Consider the following 17857-nt stretch of genomic DNA (forward strand, 5'->3'; position numbering starts at 1 on the left):
GGGCTGAGGCTGGGTTCTAGGGGCAACTGACATTTGGGGGTGCCTCTTTGGGGCTCCTTGAGGCTGGCTCTCCCTTGGTTCCTTTCCAGTCCCCAGCCTCCACTTCCCACGGGGACCCTCAGAACAGAGGAGAGCAGGACCAGGAGGCCTTGAGTGCTGGGGACCCTCAGGGGGACTAGGAGAAGCAGAGGAGGGGTGGCCAGGGAGTCCAGGGGATGCCACTGCAGCAGGGGAGGGGGCACCCCTCACTCCAGGCGCCCAGGGAGGGCCCCAGGCACCAACCAGGGCCTGGCGGGAGGGGTCGGTCGCCACTGCCTGCTGCGTTCTCAGGGTGGGGCGTTACTGCTGAGGGGAGTGGAACTGCTGCCTCCCCCACTGTACGAGTGGTCCACATGCCCGCCGCTGTTTCTGCCGGCTCCACGGATCCCTTAGGAAGCCGGCAGCTGTGCAGAGGGCACCACCAGCGCCTGTAGCCCGGGGTGGCTGCCCGCAGGCCGCGCTCAGGCTCGCCCGTCACCCTGGAGTTTAGAACCTGGTGGAGCAGGATGATCCTTGCCCAGCGCTGCCTCCACTAGCTTCCGAAGAAAGGGTAAATGAATGGGAGGCGATGTTTTCGAGTCCTTGCATGTCTTAAAATGTAAAAAGAAAGTAAAGTAATACAAAATGTAAAAAGAAATGTAGAAAGAAAAATGTAAAAGAAACAAATTTTTTTTTCTACCATCATCCTTTATCAATAGTTTGGCTAGAATTCTGAGTTGCAATTCACTTTTCCTTAGAATTTCAAAGGTATTGCTTCAGTTGTTTCTAGATTCCAAAGAGGCTGATCCTTTCTATGAGACTTTTTTCTCTCTGGAAGTTTTTAAAACCATCTCCATATCCTTGGTTTTTTTAAATTTCATGATAAGTTTTATGCATCAGTTATTTATTTTTTCTCTTTCACTTTTTGTACTTGGTACTCTATGGACTTTCTGATCTGGACATTCAGGTCTTTCTGTTCTGGGGAATTTTATAATATTATTTCTGTAATAATTACCTCCCATTAAGCCCTCTCTCCTCTCATTACAAAGTTCGTGTTATTCTCGTGTCGGGCCTCTTGGACTGACCCTCCTGTTGTCCAACTCTCTTTTATGTGTTCCGTTTTCTGGAGCTGAACCTGCCTCTATCACCCAACCCTTCTGTAGAATTTTTGCCATTTCAGTCATACCTTTGTTAATTTACAAGATTCTAGCGCTCTTTTTTTTCAAACGCCTTTTCTTTTTGCCATGGAGACGCAGTAGCTCCTTTTTATCTCTGAGGGGCATATCTCTGTCTGTCCATCTAAGTGATGGTTTTCTCTGTCCTCCGCATTGTCTGCTACCTGAAGGTTCTTGTTTGTGTTTGGTAGTGTGTGTTTGTTTTAACCTTCGTGACCTTTGCCTCTCCACTGGGCTCTTCCATAGCTTGATATGTTCAATAGCTGAACATAACAGCTCCTCAGCAGGTGACTGGGAGCTTCGTGTGCTAAGTGGCGGGGAGGGCAGGCTTGTTGGTTGCAGGCCTATTTCTCCGGGTGGTGATCGGCGGGTGACTTTTTCTTTGGGTTACCCCCAAATGTCAGTATCTGTCTGACTTTTCTCCAGGGCTAATGATTGTCTTCAGGGAAGCCCCTCAGGTCGTAAGTACGGGGTGGGATTTTGGAAACTGGTGGGGAAAGGGGAGTCTCATGGTGTATGATGTCCTCTCACTCAGTCCCTCTCTCTGCAGTCCAGGGCTCTACCTTCTCCTTCTGCTGCTCTTGACGCTCCCCAAACCGCAGCCTTTTGAGTTCAGTGTTACTGTAGAATTAACCTCCCTTCCGCCATAGGGTATGGGAGAGGTACAAGCCTGGCTACGTGGGGTGAGAAAAGAGATCTGGCGGACGGGGTGTTTCTCCTTTTCTGTACTTACAACGAATCCTGTTTCCAGCCACTCCCCACACTCCCACAGTCCAAGACTCCCAGTGCTTCCAAGTGCTCAGCCCTTCCTGCTTGTCTAGCCCTCTGCACGTGCTTAAGCGGCTTCCCATGTCACTCTGTGGGGCAGCTGCCACTCTTCTAAAGTACATCTACCTGCCCCCATTTAACTGACGAAGCTGGTAGGCTTTCGTCTCCTCTCCGAAATCCTTTGGCTTCTTTAACGATCATTTTACTGGGGTTTCAGAAAATGTGTTCAACCTACTACTTTTAACCAGCATTCTTGGTACTATAACTGAATATTGTTTGTCTTTTCTTTGTTTGGTGTTCCACTTCAGGGACATTTTATTATCTCCATAGTTGTTCCTCCTTGTGCCTGATTATCTACTATCTAATGCCTCTGATTTCTCTCTTCTGTATTCACTGTGATTATCTCAAACCTTTCCTCCATCATTAATTCCATTTTCCATTCTCTTGGTATGATTTGTTCTCTGATGTTGTTTTGGTCTCTTTTATTAGCTCGGCAATTTCCCTTTGAACTTAATCCTTTTGTGCCATCAACTTTGTACTTTTGTTTTGTTGAATTCATGTTCTTATTATGTGTTATAGTATAAAGCAATATCTGGGAATTTTATTTTTGGGGGCGGGCAGTTAATTTAGTTTTCTTATGCATGTGATGTTCTTTCATCCTTTGATTTCCTGTAGTATTTTTTGCCCTATTGCTATGCCATTTCTTTTTGACTTGTTCATGCTTGATACGTTCTAGTCAAACCTTCTTTTGTTATGATATAGTCAAAATGAACAATTTCTTTACTGTCTCTCTGCTATTTGAGACGGGCTTGCATGCCCTTTCTAGGCCTGCTTGGAGCCTGGGCATTTGAAGGTGGGGCAGGGTGGAAAAGCTCAGCTCGGCCCTGCGTAGCCTGTGAGTGGCTTGGTTAAACGTTCTGTGTCGCGTTCCCCCCACATCTGCAGAAAGGCATTTTCTTTTGCCTTTGAGTTTTAGGTCTGTCCTCCACTTGACCTGGGGCTCCTGCTTCTGCTGGAGACAGTTGCCTTGGCTCCTGACCTCTCTCCTTTCCGTTCTCATGACTGTCAGTCACTAGGGTTAAAAGGAAAAGGTACCTGAGAGTGCTGGCGCCATTGTTAAGACTTCTGTTGTCATGAAACTTCATCTGGAGCTTTCGACAGGCTTCTCCCTGCCCCTTCCCCAGTTTTCTCTCCTTCAAAGGGTCTTGCCACGTTTATCTAACATTTTGTTTCCAGATCTGTTTTTTTCTCCACCGGTGGGGATATTTAGTGCTGGCTCCTTCTTCTGCTCACCCTCACTCCTCGGGCTCACCAGAGTGACCAGGACAACAGAGATGACAGGGAGTGTCCAGACAGCTGCCACTCTAACCCCAACAAGTCACAAAAGCCACCGGGACAAAGGTGATGCCTCTTTTGGTGAAAGAAATCAGGCTACCAGCTGTGTTTGATTGAGCTTTGCAGGAAAGTTTGGACAATATTCTAACATTTGTTGGGGCTTTTGTGTAATTTGAAAAAATGCTCACTTTCTTCAGAGGCCAGGCAGCCAAATCAGGCGAGGTTCGAAGAGGTTAAATAATATAAAAAGCACAACTGATATTTGTCCTTTCTTCAGACTTGCAAGTACATTTGAAGTTGTCTGATACAAGCTTCACAAGCACCGCAGTGAAGCAGCAACAATCCCTGGGAAGCTTTCCGCCTTTTGCAGCCCCTCCTGTTCATCTAACAGGCTTGGCACCAGCCCGGCTCATATCCGCTAGGTGGGACCGGGCTTGGGAAGCAGACCTGCGTGTTTTGGTGCAGCAGTGATACGAGGTGGGAGAGGCAAGGCCACGTGGGCTCACCAGCATCCTGTGACTCTGGCACATGGCCAGCAGGAGAGGGGATGTGTCTGTAGAGTCCTAAATGTTCTGAGCTTCTAGAACATCACATATTGCCCTGTTCCTGGTTGTTACTTATTATACCAATATGTGACTTTTCCCACCATAAAACTATACATATGGTTTTTTAAGGGGACCCGTTGCACACACAGAACCTCCTTGTCACATGGTTCCGTCTCTCCTCGTGTGTTTGATCACGAGAACATAACCCTTCTGCAGGCTCCTGGTCCTTTCTGAGACATTTCTGCCAGTGCCTCCCTGCTAGTCCCTGAAATAACATACCACCCCTCTGCCAATGTCCCTTCAGTACAGACTGATTCACTCTCAGCCGATGACAGCCACCTCTACATGGCTGAGATCATTTTGTCTTCCTTCTCCTCTTTTCTCCCAGACTAGAAAGATCCCAAGTTCTTGTCACTTCTAAAGTCTGATTTACCTCCAAGGGTTTTCCCAAGCTGTTATTCAGGCTGTTTTGGTGTAGGTGGTTGAATACTAAATGAAACAATTTCTTGGGATTTATCTTAAAGGTTGCAAGTAAGGGTCTAATTTAAATAAGTAAACACACAAAGGAAATCAAACCCCTCAACTACTTGCTCCAGTGTCATTTATTAGAAGTCCTTTTGATTCCCTTCTTTCCTTCTTCCCTCCCGCCATCCCTCTCTCCTTTTCTTCTTTCCTTTCTTCTTAATTCCTTTACAATTTCTTTCCATGTACATGATTTTCCGTACACACATGATTTGTATAAATGCGTGAATGTGATCACATTACACCCAGCGTGTTTTTGTGCCTTCCTCTCTTTCCTTTTCTTGCCTCTTTTCTCCACCCTCCTCCCCGTACTCCCCTCTCACACACCCCACCCCAATCCTAAGTACGTATAGATAAAGATTTGTGTATGTATACGTACTCATATACATTCACATAACATTAATTTTTAATTTCAAGCACAGATCTAAGGCCAGAGGAATAATTCTGAGTGCTTCTGATTATTGTCTAGAAGAGGAAAAACAAGTACATAATTGATTCTTATTTTCCTGATAGTGTTCTCAGAAGCCCGTCTAAATTCTGATTAAGACAAATTCAAGTTTAACTTTTAAAAAAATTATTTCAAAAAAAAAATAAATAAATAAATTATTTCCAGCATTTTTGTTTTACATGGTTTATCACATAGTAAAGCCCATTCATTTGCCCTGCTTTGTTTTATAGAAGGGACATCTTGTGTAATCAGTGTGTTTTGTATGGACTTTGTATGGCCTTTCCCATTACTTCCTTGTGTAACCTTTGTGGGTCTCTGATTTATTTCCTCATCTGTTAAAGATGGAGTTGGATTCTGCTTTTTACCATTGAATATTTCTGTTAATTTTGGAGAAAATATGTGAGATTACAAATTGAATAAGACATAATATCCACTTGCATAAAGATAGTAAAAATTAAGACTTGTACCTAAATAAAGAAGGCGTAAAATATTGGATGCCTTTTGATAAATGTTAACATGTTTCATGATACATGAGCAAAAAATCACATCCACTAACATCTCCATCTATCTCATCAGAAAATCTTAAAGGATTAAGAAGTTATCATTAGTGGTCCAAATAGATTTTCAAAAATTCTTAAAAGCTGAAATTCTATCGTTGACACCAAAACTGTCAGTTGTTTTCCTTGACGTGGTAGACTCACGCTTGGTTTATATTTGAGAAAATGTCGGCCAAACAGCCAAGTCTGAAATCATAGTTTGTTGATCTGTCATTCTTTCTATGAAGAAAGCAGCCAGTTTGGTTTCAACTTAAACAATTGCACAGGTGCTTCTCTCAAGGCGATCGTTGTTCAGTGTGCCGCAAAAGTGTTTTCTGTGTACTGCCCACTTTGTCACACAGAATATTAGAAAGATACCCAAAGTTTGTGTACCCAAAGTTTGAGATTAATCAAATTAATATTTTGTACTACTTCATTCAGGACATTCTCAAATGAGACTAGCATCTTTTGTTTTTTTGTTTGCTTGTTGTATTTTTCTTGTGAATGTGTGTTGATGAGAACACAAGCACTCAAGGACACCTTGATGTCACTGCCTTGATTCATGTCAGTAACCAAAACTTTTACCCGCCATTAGGTTTGTACCATCAGTGCAAATGTCAATATAAAGGAAAGGCAAATATCTTAGTATCATTATGAAAGGAATGTTTTTTTTTCAGCTCTTCTCTATTCAACTCTCATACAAAATTTTATTTTCATTTCAGAAATTGGGCATCTTGTTTTGTGATGATTTCTTTTTCACAGCCTTTTTGTACATGGCAGTATCTTCTTTTAACATTATCTTTTGTATCCAGCATGAATTATTTTCCTCATCAATAAGACATTTTGTTCATCATGGGCCTTCTCTTTCATTTATGTTAAGTTTCCTTAAACATCTGCTGATTCTTAGTTCTTCTATTAAAAATAAGCATTTAGACTGCTCATCTTTCAGAGCTGGCAGGGTTTGTTAGCAGAACGGAGCACACTCTTCCTAAGGCAGGCTGTGCCCTTAAGTGGAGGGAGTGGTCACAGGTGTTGAGGGTACCTGGAGGTTCCCTTTTGCACATGTACAAGTGAGGTCCAAGGGGGCAGACTGGGGGTAGGACACATTGGAAGGCTTTCCTATTGTTTTAAGTTGAGTTTTTTGTTTGTTTGTTTGTTTCCATTTGGTAGTTTGAAGTTACTCTAGGCATTTTACCAAGTTATTTCTCTCTTTGGCCCCCCTAAACGTTGATTCCTTCTGTATTTAAGAAATGAATGCTGTAGCTGTTGCCAACGACTGGCTTGGTTATAGATGCTGAAGACTCTGAGTTAGAGTTTTCCAGGCTCAGTGGGAAAATCAGTTCTCACTAATGCATTAACCCCTCCTGTACCAGCATGTGGAGGCAGCCTCTTGACTTTGTTTTCTCCTCTATTCCAATCTTCCGTTTTCTATCTTCTAGAATTGCATACAATTGACTACACATTATTATCTCTCTCACTTCATGGAAATCTTTGAGGGAGAAGTAAACACATGGAATGGTCTTGAGATGGAAGTCTGTCCTGCAGCCTTTTAAGAGGCTTTTGTGGGTTTTTTTCTGCTAGAGATTTGATCATAAGTTCCTCCAAAGAACTGATTCTCTTTTAAATTTTTAAAGCTAATTTGGCTTTAAAACAATTCTTTTCTTTACAAGTTGTATGTTTGGTCCCTGTCAAAATATAATGTTTCTAATATTTCCTAATTATTTAATGTGTATTTCTATTATGTTACTTATTTAATATTTTCCCACAGAGTGTTTAAAAACAGATGGACTCTAATTGAGTCACACTAAAGATGGGTAAGGAGTAGTAGCTCCTCCTCCCACACAGTTTATTTGCGTCGCCTCCCTAATGTGTCCCCTGCACAGTGTCTCAGCACCTTGGAATTCTACAAATAACCCAAACACGTCATCTTTGTCCTTAAGAAGCTTATAGACTTCCCCTTTGCACAATTTCTCTAGAACTTTGAATTTGGACATTATCTCATTTATTTCCATGTAAGAAATCCCCTGTCATATTGGTCTCTTGCATCCAATCTGTTTTCTAGTTCCCTCTTTTCAAGTGACATTTTTTTTTCTGATTATGAAAATAGAGTATAGTCAAGAATTGGCAACAGAGAAGGATGCTTAAGAGCTCAGGCTCTGGGATGCAGTCCTGGTCTAAGCTGCCCGCTGTGTGACCCTGGGCAAGTAACTTAGCATTCTCTGCTCAGTGTCCCTGTCAGTGTAAAAGGCATGATTACCTTGCCTGACTTTAAGGCTACAGTAAGGAATAAATGTGTTCACCTGTGTCCGGGGCTTAGAACACCATCTAGCATATGGCAGGTGCTCTATAACTATGTGTGACTTATTATTGAAGACTATTTGAAAGGTGACAAAGTAATAAGAAGCAAATAAAAATTCATCTATAATCACTGCTAACATTTTGGATTTTGGTTTACATACACACACGTTAACCAGCTTTAGTTACTTCATAGATTGTGAGCTCTACAAATTCTCTCCATTTAAAAAATTCTTTTTTTGTCCTCTTCCTTTTATTTCCCATTATATCTTCTCCTCATGGTTGTTTCTAGTGCTGATAATGTGCTTTTCCTGCAGCTTCTTAATTATACCCCTCATCCTCTCAGTCCTTGATTACTTAATAGGGAGACGAAGGACACTTAGGGCACTAGCAAAACAGGGCACCGATGAGACAGAGAGAGAGAGACATAGATGTATTATACTTCAATCAATGGGTCAGTATACTTTGCAGTTAATACATTTAAAATGGAACTATCTTAATTCCAGTAGACATAAGTTTTTGTTTTAAAATTGATTATTTTAAAAAACTGCATTTTATATGGTGGAGAGCATCATAACATTTTCACTGAGTTAATCAAATTCTCTCTTTCTCAAACATAACCATCTTCAACATAAGATTATCAGTGTCACCCTAGGCTTGTGGATTCATTTCATTTCCTTTGAATCTTACATGGATTAGGTCAAGGGCAAAAGGTTAGAGTCATTAAGGATAAGTGCTCACGGTAGAAATTTCCTGATCAATTTCAACCCTTGTTGTAACATGGAAAGTGTCTGTTATCTTTTGTGATTTGCCTCTAGCAAGCACCAAAAAGAGGGATATTATTGAAAGTAGCTACCAGTGAAATGACTAACATTGTTGGCATTTAAATTGTGACGTTAACCCTGGTTAGGATGATTGCTTCATTAGTTTCTGTTTGAAGGTCAGATTCTATTAAAGGAGAAAATGCCAAGATTCCTAAAGAAAGAATAATTGTCAGTCCTTGAAACCTTGCTCTTAAATTTAAGTTCTGAATAGAGTCTTTTTTTTTCCCCCCTCTGGGAAGCTGAAGTGATTGCATGTCAGTAATGAGCTACAGCTACAGTACATCAGCTACAAGAAAGTGAAGTGGACGGAGACTAAACCTCAAGTGCTGAAGACTCTGCATAAGATGAGATATTCTATTTAGAAAACAGAATTCATGCAGTCTCAAGACAGGTTGTGCACGTTTGAGCGTGTGTGTGTGTGTGATTGGGGACGGGGTGGAGATTGGTGCTTTTAGGAGAAAGCCTATGGCAAAGCTGGAGAAGAGGGGTTCTCGGATCTTTGAATGAAGCCAGGCAGGTTGGGAATCCTAGGCAGGGCAGGAAAGTGGTGCAGGATGAAGACTGTGGCCCGTGTATGGGAACTGCTGGGTTTTTGGTTTAATGAATGCCACTTTCTTGGTGTAATTGGTGGATCTGACAGCTGAATGACAGTTTTCTTTTCAAAGACAGTATCTTTTGCATAGTAAAAATTAAATGGTGGAATATATAGTAAGTAATATACATGCTGCAGGAGTTCCTAGAACAGGGAGGTCCTGAAGAGCCTAAATAGGGACAATCAGGGAGCATTTTCTAGCAGATGGGATGGGATGTTGCAGCTGGACTTTGATAAGACTAGATTTAGATGGAGAGAATCAGGAAGAGTATTTCAGGCAAGGAAACAGTCTGAGCAAGGCACGGAAGGAGGAATGAGGCTTCTTTGGCAACTGCTAATAAATGGTTTCATTCCTTCTATTAAGCAAGTAGAAAGAAAGAAATTTTGAGAAGTAGATAGGGGCCTAATAATGAAGAATCTTATGTATCAGACAGGATTTTGGATTTGATAGTATAGGTGGTAAAGAATCATAGTACACTTTTGAAAACAGTTATCCATGAAGATGATTCCATAGGGCTTCATTATGGATCGAAGTGGGGAAAGTCGAAGGATAAAGAGACTAGTTGGAGGCATGAGGAGAGAAGACCAAAGCTGTGATCATGGGTATGGTGACTGACTCCATGTAAGGACAGAGAGAAAGAATAATAGCTAACACATTTGAGGCTTTTACACTGTGTCAGTTTTAGTTCTGACGAGATGCTAGAGAGTGGATATTATTATTTTACCTCGTTTAGGGTGCATCTCAAATTTACAGGTGAGGAAACTGATGCCTAGAAAGGTTAATGATCTTGTCCAGGGTTACACAGCTGGGAAGTGGTGCAGCCAGGATATGCACCCAAGCCCTCTGGCTCCTGAGTCTACATTTTAAACCAGTCCATACTATTTGGCTCTGGATGACTGGGGACAGATGAAGGAGAGGAGTGTCCAACTGAGAAACAATGATTAGCTTAGTTTTGGATTGAGTTTAAGGTGCCAACAGGACATCTAAGGAGAAGGCAGAACTGGCTCTCAGGCGATGCACATCTGTCAGTCATTAATGCAGAGAATCAGTGAAACCATATGAATCAACAATGGAGAGAAAAGAACAAAGGGCCTAGGAATGATCAGAGTTAGAGGAATAAGAGGAGAGCTCAGATGGGGCAGAAATTAGAGAAGAATGATTGGCTACAGAGGAGAACCACCCTTGCTTGGACAGTGTTTTGGAAGTCAGGTAAGGCAAGACTTTTCGGAAGTAAGAAATGGTGAGGAAAATCCAAGAAGATTAAGAACTGCAAACAGTCTATTGGATTTTGAGCACAGGTCATTAATAGAATCAGTTCTAAAGAGAAGTAATAGTTCTAACTATTATTATTGAAGCTCTGTAATGTACCAGGCTCTTCATGTATAAATAGCTCAGTTATTCCTTTAGAACAAGGAATTCCTTTAGAACAGCCTTATACTGTAAGATTGATAACACAATACAAAGGAAGCTCAAAGAAGTAAAGTAACTCATCTAAATTCAGTCATTGACAGAGCTGAGGTTAAAACTGAGGTTTATTCAACTCTAAAACCATTCTCCCCCTAGATTAAGACAAAACCCCACAAAAAACCCCCAAAACAACACTCCCACAAAACAGAAACCAATGCCCTTCTCGGAATTATAGAAAAGAAATGAATGATGACAAATGGATTTCAAGTGATAACTTGAAGGCAAAATGTCACTGTCCTAGCTTTTGTTTTGTGAAATGGATTTATGCCTGGATTTGTTGACTGTTACTACACATACTTTTAGGAGGCGAAGGCTGAGTTTCGTATGCTTCTCCCCAGCCAAGCGTTCCCTCCGCTAGATTCTTGTTAATGCCTGAGGGGATGTCGGTTGTCTGTGCTAGAGTGATCTGGAACTTTTCTTGACTTGTCGGTTATGATTTCAGTTACGTGACTGCTCCACCCCTTTCACTACTTCAGCTGATGACTCATCTCTTAATTTTTCTCTCAACATCAACAAGATGAAGTAGTGGATTAAAGAAACAAATGAAAGAAAAAAAAGTTACATGTATGATCTAACTGGGCCTTAGCCTTGCTGTGAATACTCAGGTGCTAATCTAAACTTGCCTCCAGAGAAGAACCAGGGATCCAGTTTATAGAGTTGCTGTTTACAGTTCTGTGTTTGCGGCAACGCAGAACATTACATCCCTAAAGCAATAGAAAGGACATTTAAAAAGCCGCCCAGAGTAGATTAGAACTGCCATTCCAAAAGAAAGAACAATGATGAAACTCAACTTCAGAAAGTGTTTCGAACTTTGGTAAAAGCTGTTCTGTGAAACTTTCCTTTCTTTACAAGTCTACATGTTTGCTCAGTGTACCAGAGAGATTATTCTGTTTTTATTCAACCAAGCTTTATTCAACAGTGCTCTGTACCGGAGAGATTATATCTATGAAAAATACTAAAGTCATTATGCGGTTAAAAGGAAGCGCATAAAAATCCTGTCGCCATCAAAAAAATGAACAGAAACAGCTAGTAAGGTTGTGCTTTCCCAGAATGTTTTTTTCCATTGATCACATAAGGATTCATCAGCCATTTCATCAGAGGGGAGAGGCTGATGAATCTAGATTTATGAGTGAACGCTTGTCCTGGGAACAGATGAAATCAGCAATCTAGGAGACTTAGCAGGAGAGAGTAGGGACTCTAAGAAGAAAGAGTCAAGGAAAAAATCTCTCCAGTGAATCAGGACACTACTTATTGTAAATCAAGAGTTGGCTCTCACTCTTCAGCTTGGCACTTCCTCGTACACTTTTGGAAATTAGCCAGTGTTGTAATTAACACCCCTCTGCTCCCCAAGCTTCTCTCAGGCAAGAGAGTAAAATCATCTTTTTCAATGGTGAGGTCGCTGCAAATAACCTGAAGCTCTTCTTTCCTATGGGACTGAGCATTTTAGGAAGTGTCTGTGGTGCCAGAACCTCGTGGGCCACGATTAAGGTGCAGAATCCTGTTTCACCCTTCAAGTAAAAGTGCCCCCAGGCACCCAGGGTGGCCCCTGTTAAATGCTTGTGGTAGGGATGGTGGTGACACTGACACAATGTGGACCCACCCCCTCTGCCTTCTTGGTCCTCCCAGAGACCTCATTTCTTCCACTTACAGACTCTTAGGAGTCCACCAAAATTCTGTGTCCAAATCCAACCCTGTCCTATATGACTAGTAATTTCCACAACATAGAAATGCTATTTTCCTGTTAAATCAGAATAAGTAAATTTCTTTAGTCGACTCTCCCAAATGAATACACATGTGCTCCTTTTGTCGGAAAATTCCATTTGCATTCCCAGAAGTAGTCTTCACATTAAAAATGGTTCCCACATCTGCCTATCTTGACATTTTCCAGCACACTCCTGCCTTTCCTTCAGGTCTTTGTGAAAATGTTGCTTCCTCCTTGGTATATATATATATACACACACACCATATATAGACCATATATTACTCATGACACTCCATTTCTCACACTCATCACTCTTGTAATAGCAGTACTTTCTTTCGGAAAGCTGGACTGCAAGCTACGAGGGCTGTGGGAAATTGTCTGCATCGTTTGCTATTGCATCTTTTACAGCTAGCATAATGCCTGGACCCAATGGGCTTCCAATCAGTACTTATGGAAAATGGCTAAATGAACAACTTCAGTTTCCCTTTAATTAGTGATTATCTTGAGCACGTTTACATTATAATCAATTTTACCAAAAATTGCTAAATGCACAGACTTCACAGGAACGTAGAGCTGTGCGGTGACAGTGACACCTGTTATTGTGTAGCATCGTGTAGTTTACAGAACTCCGGCTTATCCATTACTTCATTTGCTTCTTACAGTGACGTGTGAGGTAAGTGAGATGGACAGTGCTGTCCTTATTTAAGGCACAGAGAAACGGAACCTCGCACAGTTTTCCTCCACTGTAAGTGATGAGCAGGGACTCACTTCCAGGGCCTCTGCTGCTTCCTGTCACCACACTGCTTGATGGTTAGAAAGCCCTTCCACCAAGGGTTTTTTCGTTTACTTCCAGAAACTTGATTATACCCTTTGAATCCAGTTCATTTGCAATTGGGTCATTATTTTCTCTTCCTTCTCAATCAGTTCCGCCAAACCCCTGGCACAAGGAGTTCAAATCAGGGGCTTGGAGATCATCTAGCCTAGAGTTCCACTCTGCTAAATGTGGATTCCCCTCCCTCATCCCCAAAGTTATCTCACTAAGGTCAATGTCATTTTCTGACCACACACCAATGCAAAGTGCCAGCCTCCACATAAGGGCTTCAGCACAGCCTTTGCTGAAGGTTCCCGCCAGTGCTCCACCACTCAGGGAGCTAAGACACCATCTGCCATTGGAAGGCCTTGCAAGAATCAGCAAGAAGAGATGTCTTTGAGAACCACATGATCCCCAGAAGGCTCTTGGCTGAATTTCCACTGGGCGGTGTGGCTGTTGCCTTTGCAGTCCGGTCACTTGTCTACTAGGAGGAGACACAGTCACTTGTCATGTTACTATTAGGAGACATAGGTATTACTGAAACACAATGTCTCATTGTTACTTTTTGGTTTCACTTCAATGATCAAGCCTGGGGAGCTGCTGAGGACTGTCATGATTTGGGGATATTTGAGTTATTATCACATCGTCCTTAAGAGATTGCTTTGACACTATTTACAATAGCCAAGACATGAAAGCAATCTAAGTGTCCATAGACAGATGATGGGTAAAGATGTGGTGTGTAAACACACACACACACACACACACACACACACACACACACACACACACACACACACACACAATATGGAATACTACTCAGCCATAAAAAAGAATGAAATGATGCCATTTACAGCAACATGGATGGAACTAGAGTTATCATACTAAGTGAAGTAAGTCAGAGAAAGACAAATATCATATCACTTATGTGTGGAATGTAAAAAATGATACAAATGAACTTATTTACAAAACAGAAACAGACTCACAGACATAGAAAACAAACTTAAGGTTACCAGGAGGGGAAAGTGGTAGGGGAGGGATAAATTAGGAGTTTGGGATTAACACATACAAACTACTACATAGAAAACAGATAAACAACAAGGACCTACTGTCTGGCACAGGGAACTACATTCAATATCTTGTAATAACCTATAATGGAAAAGAATGAATATATGTATAAATGAATCCCTATGCTGATGCTGTACCTTAGAAACTAATGCAACAGTGTAAATCAACCATATTTCAATAAAAAACAGAATTAAAAAAAAAAACTTGCTTTGATTGTTAATTGCTGCTCTCCCCAAGTTTGGCTTGGTTAGGACTGACAAACGACTCCAACCCCTTTTGTCTCTACAGAAGATTTTCCAGGTGCTCTCCTCACTCCCTATGGTGATTTTTAATAACCTGTAGCTTCCTTATCCCTTAGCTAGAGGAGGATCCTGTGGCAACACAGGATTCACATGCAGAGTCTGTCTCATTCCTGTTGCTTCACATCCCTGTTACTCAGCATAACTGCAGCATGTCTTGTTGCAAAGTGGCTTCTACTGCCTTTTTTAATTAAAGGACTTAGATTGGTCTATAATTTTCTAGCAACTATAGTGGAAATTAACCTAGAGAAAAGAACTTTTAGTAATCATTAACTTATTGGTTACATTTACTGTATGGCACATATACATACATCAGATTTCAATGAAATCTGCTTCCTCCCAGCGTTTCATTCTAACATTCGTTAATAAAGAATAATCAGATAAAACGGTTTGTCTCCTGAGATGACTGGATATGAAAACCAAGTGTGAAGGGAACTGACTTACACTATGTATATATACTGCCTTGTAAAGGCCATTTTCTTCTCACGGACAGTAAAGGAAAAATCAGTGGCTTCAGCAGCAATGTGGCTGTCACTTTAGGCTTAATCTTTCCTTCTCTTCCATCCTCGGAAAGTACAGCTTCCCGAGGATGGAAGAGAAATAACATGTATATTTTTACTGGGAAAAGGAACACTTCCCTGCTAATGAGCCTCACCCTTCTCTTGCCTTCACAGTAATAAACGTCTGGTGGCCTTGGTGCCCATGCCCGGTGACCCTCCGTTTAATACCCGAAGAGCCTACACCAGTGAGGATGAGGCCTGGAAGTCGTATTTGGAGAACCCCCTGACGGCGGCCACCAAGGCGATGATGAGCATTAACGGCGACGAGGACAGCGCCGCAGCCCTGGGCCTGCTGTACGACTACTACAAGGTAGACCCCAAGCCCAGCCCCCGCCCCCTGCCCGGGCGCCTCCGCTCTCGGGGGCAGAGGGGGCAGCTGGTCCGTCCCAGCCCCGAGGACCAATGCTGTTCCCGCGCGGGCTGTGCATTTCTGCCTCTTCCTGCTCTCACTGCCTCTCTGCCAACGTTCCCCCGACTCCACCGCCCGAGGGTGTTTCCATTTGGGGACCATCATTTCTGTGTCCTCTGTTCACAAGCATACCTATTACCTACATATAATTCCTACTTCATATCATATTGCAAACATTTCCTTGCTGTCGTTTTTACCTTATGACGATGATTTTTGGCACATAAAGAATTTTATGTTCTGTGGCTGTACCATAATTTAGTCCTTCCTCAGTTTGGGGGCATTTAGGTTGCTTCTATTTATTTTATTTATTTCTATTTTTCCCTTTGGAGGAGAGGAAGGTTTATTGCAGGGCCAAGCAAGGAAGACAGGCGGCTTATGCTCGGAAACCCTGGGCTCCTGGATGGTTTTGGGGGAAAAGTTTTTATAGGCAAAATTTGGGGTGAGGGCTGCAGGGTGTGTGACTTTATTCTGATTGGTTGGTGGTGAGGTAACAGGGCGGAGTTCCAGGAACGCTGTGCTCATCCTGAAGTTGCCATCCTCCACCTGGAGGGGGACCCTAGTTCCTAGAACTCAACGATGTTGTTATGTTCATTCCTTGGGGAGAACCCTGCCTAGGTTGCCTTTGGATTTTTCATTTTCCCAGAAACATCAGGGTCTCTAAATTTTTCTGTTTTGTAAGGGATATTCCGATGAATGCTTTTGTGGTAGATTTTGCAGCAATTCCAAAACCTAATTTTGTGTCCACTTGTTTCAATGGGAGCTAAATATTTATTTTGAGAAATCTGTAAAACAAAATGAATGTCATTCACTGGCATTACAAACATACCTGCCATACAGTACCTTCAAAATAGGAGTATTTCAGGAAGTCAAACAACAAACGATGTCTGTCTCAACTATAAAGGACTATGTCTGGTGTGACTTGTTCCCTTAGAACCAGTGATGTGTGAAAAATCAACAAGTATTTACAGAGTGAGGATATTTATTGCCTGATTTGATTGTAAAGGCCCTCAGCTTAGGCTGGGATTGGCACAAAGGTGAGAATGGCTTGTTTATTTTGCTGGTTGGGCACAGTGAACTCTTTACTTTAGAATAAGCATTGATTCCCCACCTCCCCCGCTCCCTCCAGCAGGAGAAAATCACCTGAGAGGAATCTTGGCTTCCTGTTTCAGTCCTGATTCCCAATTCCTGTGTCCTTTCCACAGTCTCCACTTTTGCAAGTTGCAGTGTCTCCTGTGTCTCTCCTAAACCAGTTTTCATGATTCCAACTCTGGCCCTGCCCCCATGCCCACTCTTTCACCCAAGTTCTCTAAAATCACTCGTTCTTTTTCCAGCTTCTTCCCCTTTTCCCTAGGAGGGCTCCCTCTATGGGAAGAGGCATAAAAGCCAAGTCAAGTTGCACTATCTAAGATGAAGAACGAGGCATGAGTAACTGGCAGGTTGGCCCATCCAGGGTATTTTAAGTGAGGATATTAACCCAAGTAAGTGCATCTCTTGTGGTTAGAATGTGCTGGAGAAATACAGGAAAGGCATCCCACTGGTACCCGTGTCCATCTAGGCTGACGTTTCCCCCTTACCAAGAGAGCCGGAGTTGGCAGTTTCCAACAGCCCTCTTGTGAAGGTGTACAGCTCTCAGCGTATCAAGAAGGGCCTTTAGCTCTGGGGGACTTGGGGTCCAGACGAAAGGATGTTTTAGGGTCTAAACTCCATTTCATGTAAGTAGAACAGTTTTCTACAATGAATAGGAAGTGCCTGAAAAAAGGGAGCCTGAGAAACAAAGATGGTTTCTTGGCAGGCTTTCCTTTCTTCTTTTCTTTGTTTGTGGTTGTTTTATATTTTTAATCCTTTTTGACTGAGGAGCTCTTTTGAAAAACACAAGGGTGAATTCTAAACGTTTTGGAGTGAAATTTTCCAGAACGTATTGAGGACGGTACAGAGAAGCCCATGTTAGAGCGCTGCACATTCTAGGCCATTTCTTGAGGGTTCAGCTGTGTTCAACTTTTGTGTTAATACACAATTTTCAGAAATGATCCCATCCTTAGAAAGGAATACTTTATTATAAAAAACAGTTAAAACTTGACAGTTTTATCAGTCTCTAATACCTAGTAGCCTATCATTCAAATGACACCCTGATGTAATCGCTTGGATCATTACAGGGTTTTTGGTAACTTATATAAGTTTATTAAACAAATATGTTAGTTAACAGTTTTATAAGGCTTTGAATAAATATATTAAGATATATTTTGAAGAAATATATTATTCTTATTTTTAAAAAATGGATTCTATCCCATTACTGTGAAATGGACATAATTTCATATATCTGCATTAGATGACAATTCTTTTGTATTAGATGATGATTCTTTTGTATTGATGAAAAAGAGAAATGTACCTTGGAACAAAAATCCTTAGTAATTTAGAAAAGCAACTTATTTTATTTCCCATAGGTTCAGAGGATAATAAAGTATTAGTAAATATGGTACCTGTATTA

At 41.7% G+C, this 17857-nt stretch overlaps 1 protein-coding gene across 5 annotated transcripts in view; it reads left to right on the top strand.

Annotated features, from left to right (window-relative positions):
* The window catches only part of GRHL2 (grainyhead like transcription factor 2), a 143031-nt gene that overhangs the window by 21323 nt on the left and 103851 nt on the right, over positions 1–17857 (top strand). For all 5 annotated transcript variants that reach the window (XM_045517228.2, XM_045517230.2, XM_010955781.3 and 2 more), the window contains exon 2: positions 15078–15273. In XM_045517228.2, coding sequence (XP_045373184.1) covers positions 15106–15273 — 168 coding nt within the window. In that variant the 5' untranslated portion in view covers positions 15078–15105. The remainder of the gene's footprint in view (positions 1–15077; positions 15274–17857) is intronic.

This window comes from Camelus bactrianus, chromosome 25 (genome assembly GCF_048773025.1).
Source record: "Camelus bactrianus isolate YW-2024 breed Bactrian camel chromosome 25, ASM4877302v1, whole genome shotgun sequence".
NCBI lineage: Eukaryota > Metazoa > Chordata > Mammalia > Artiodactyla > Camelidae > Camelus > Camelus bactrianus.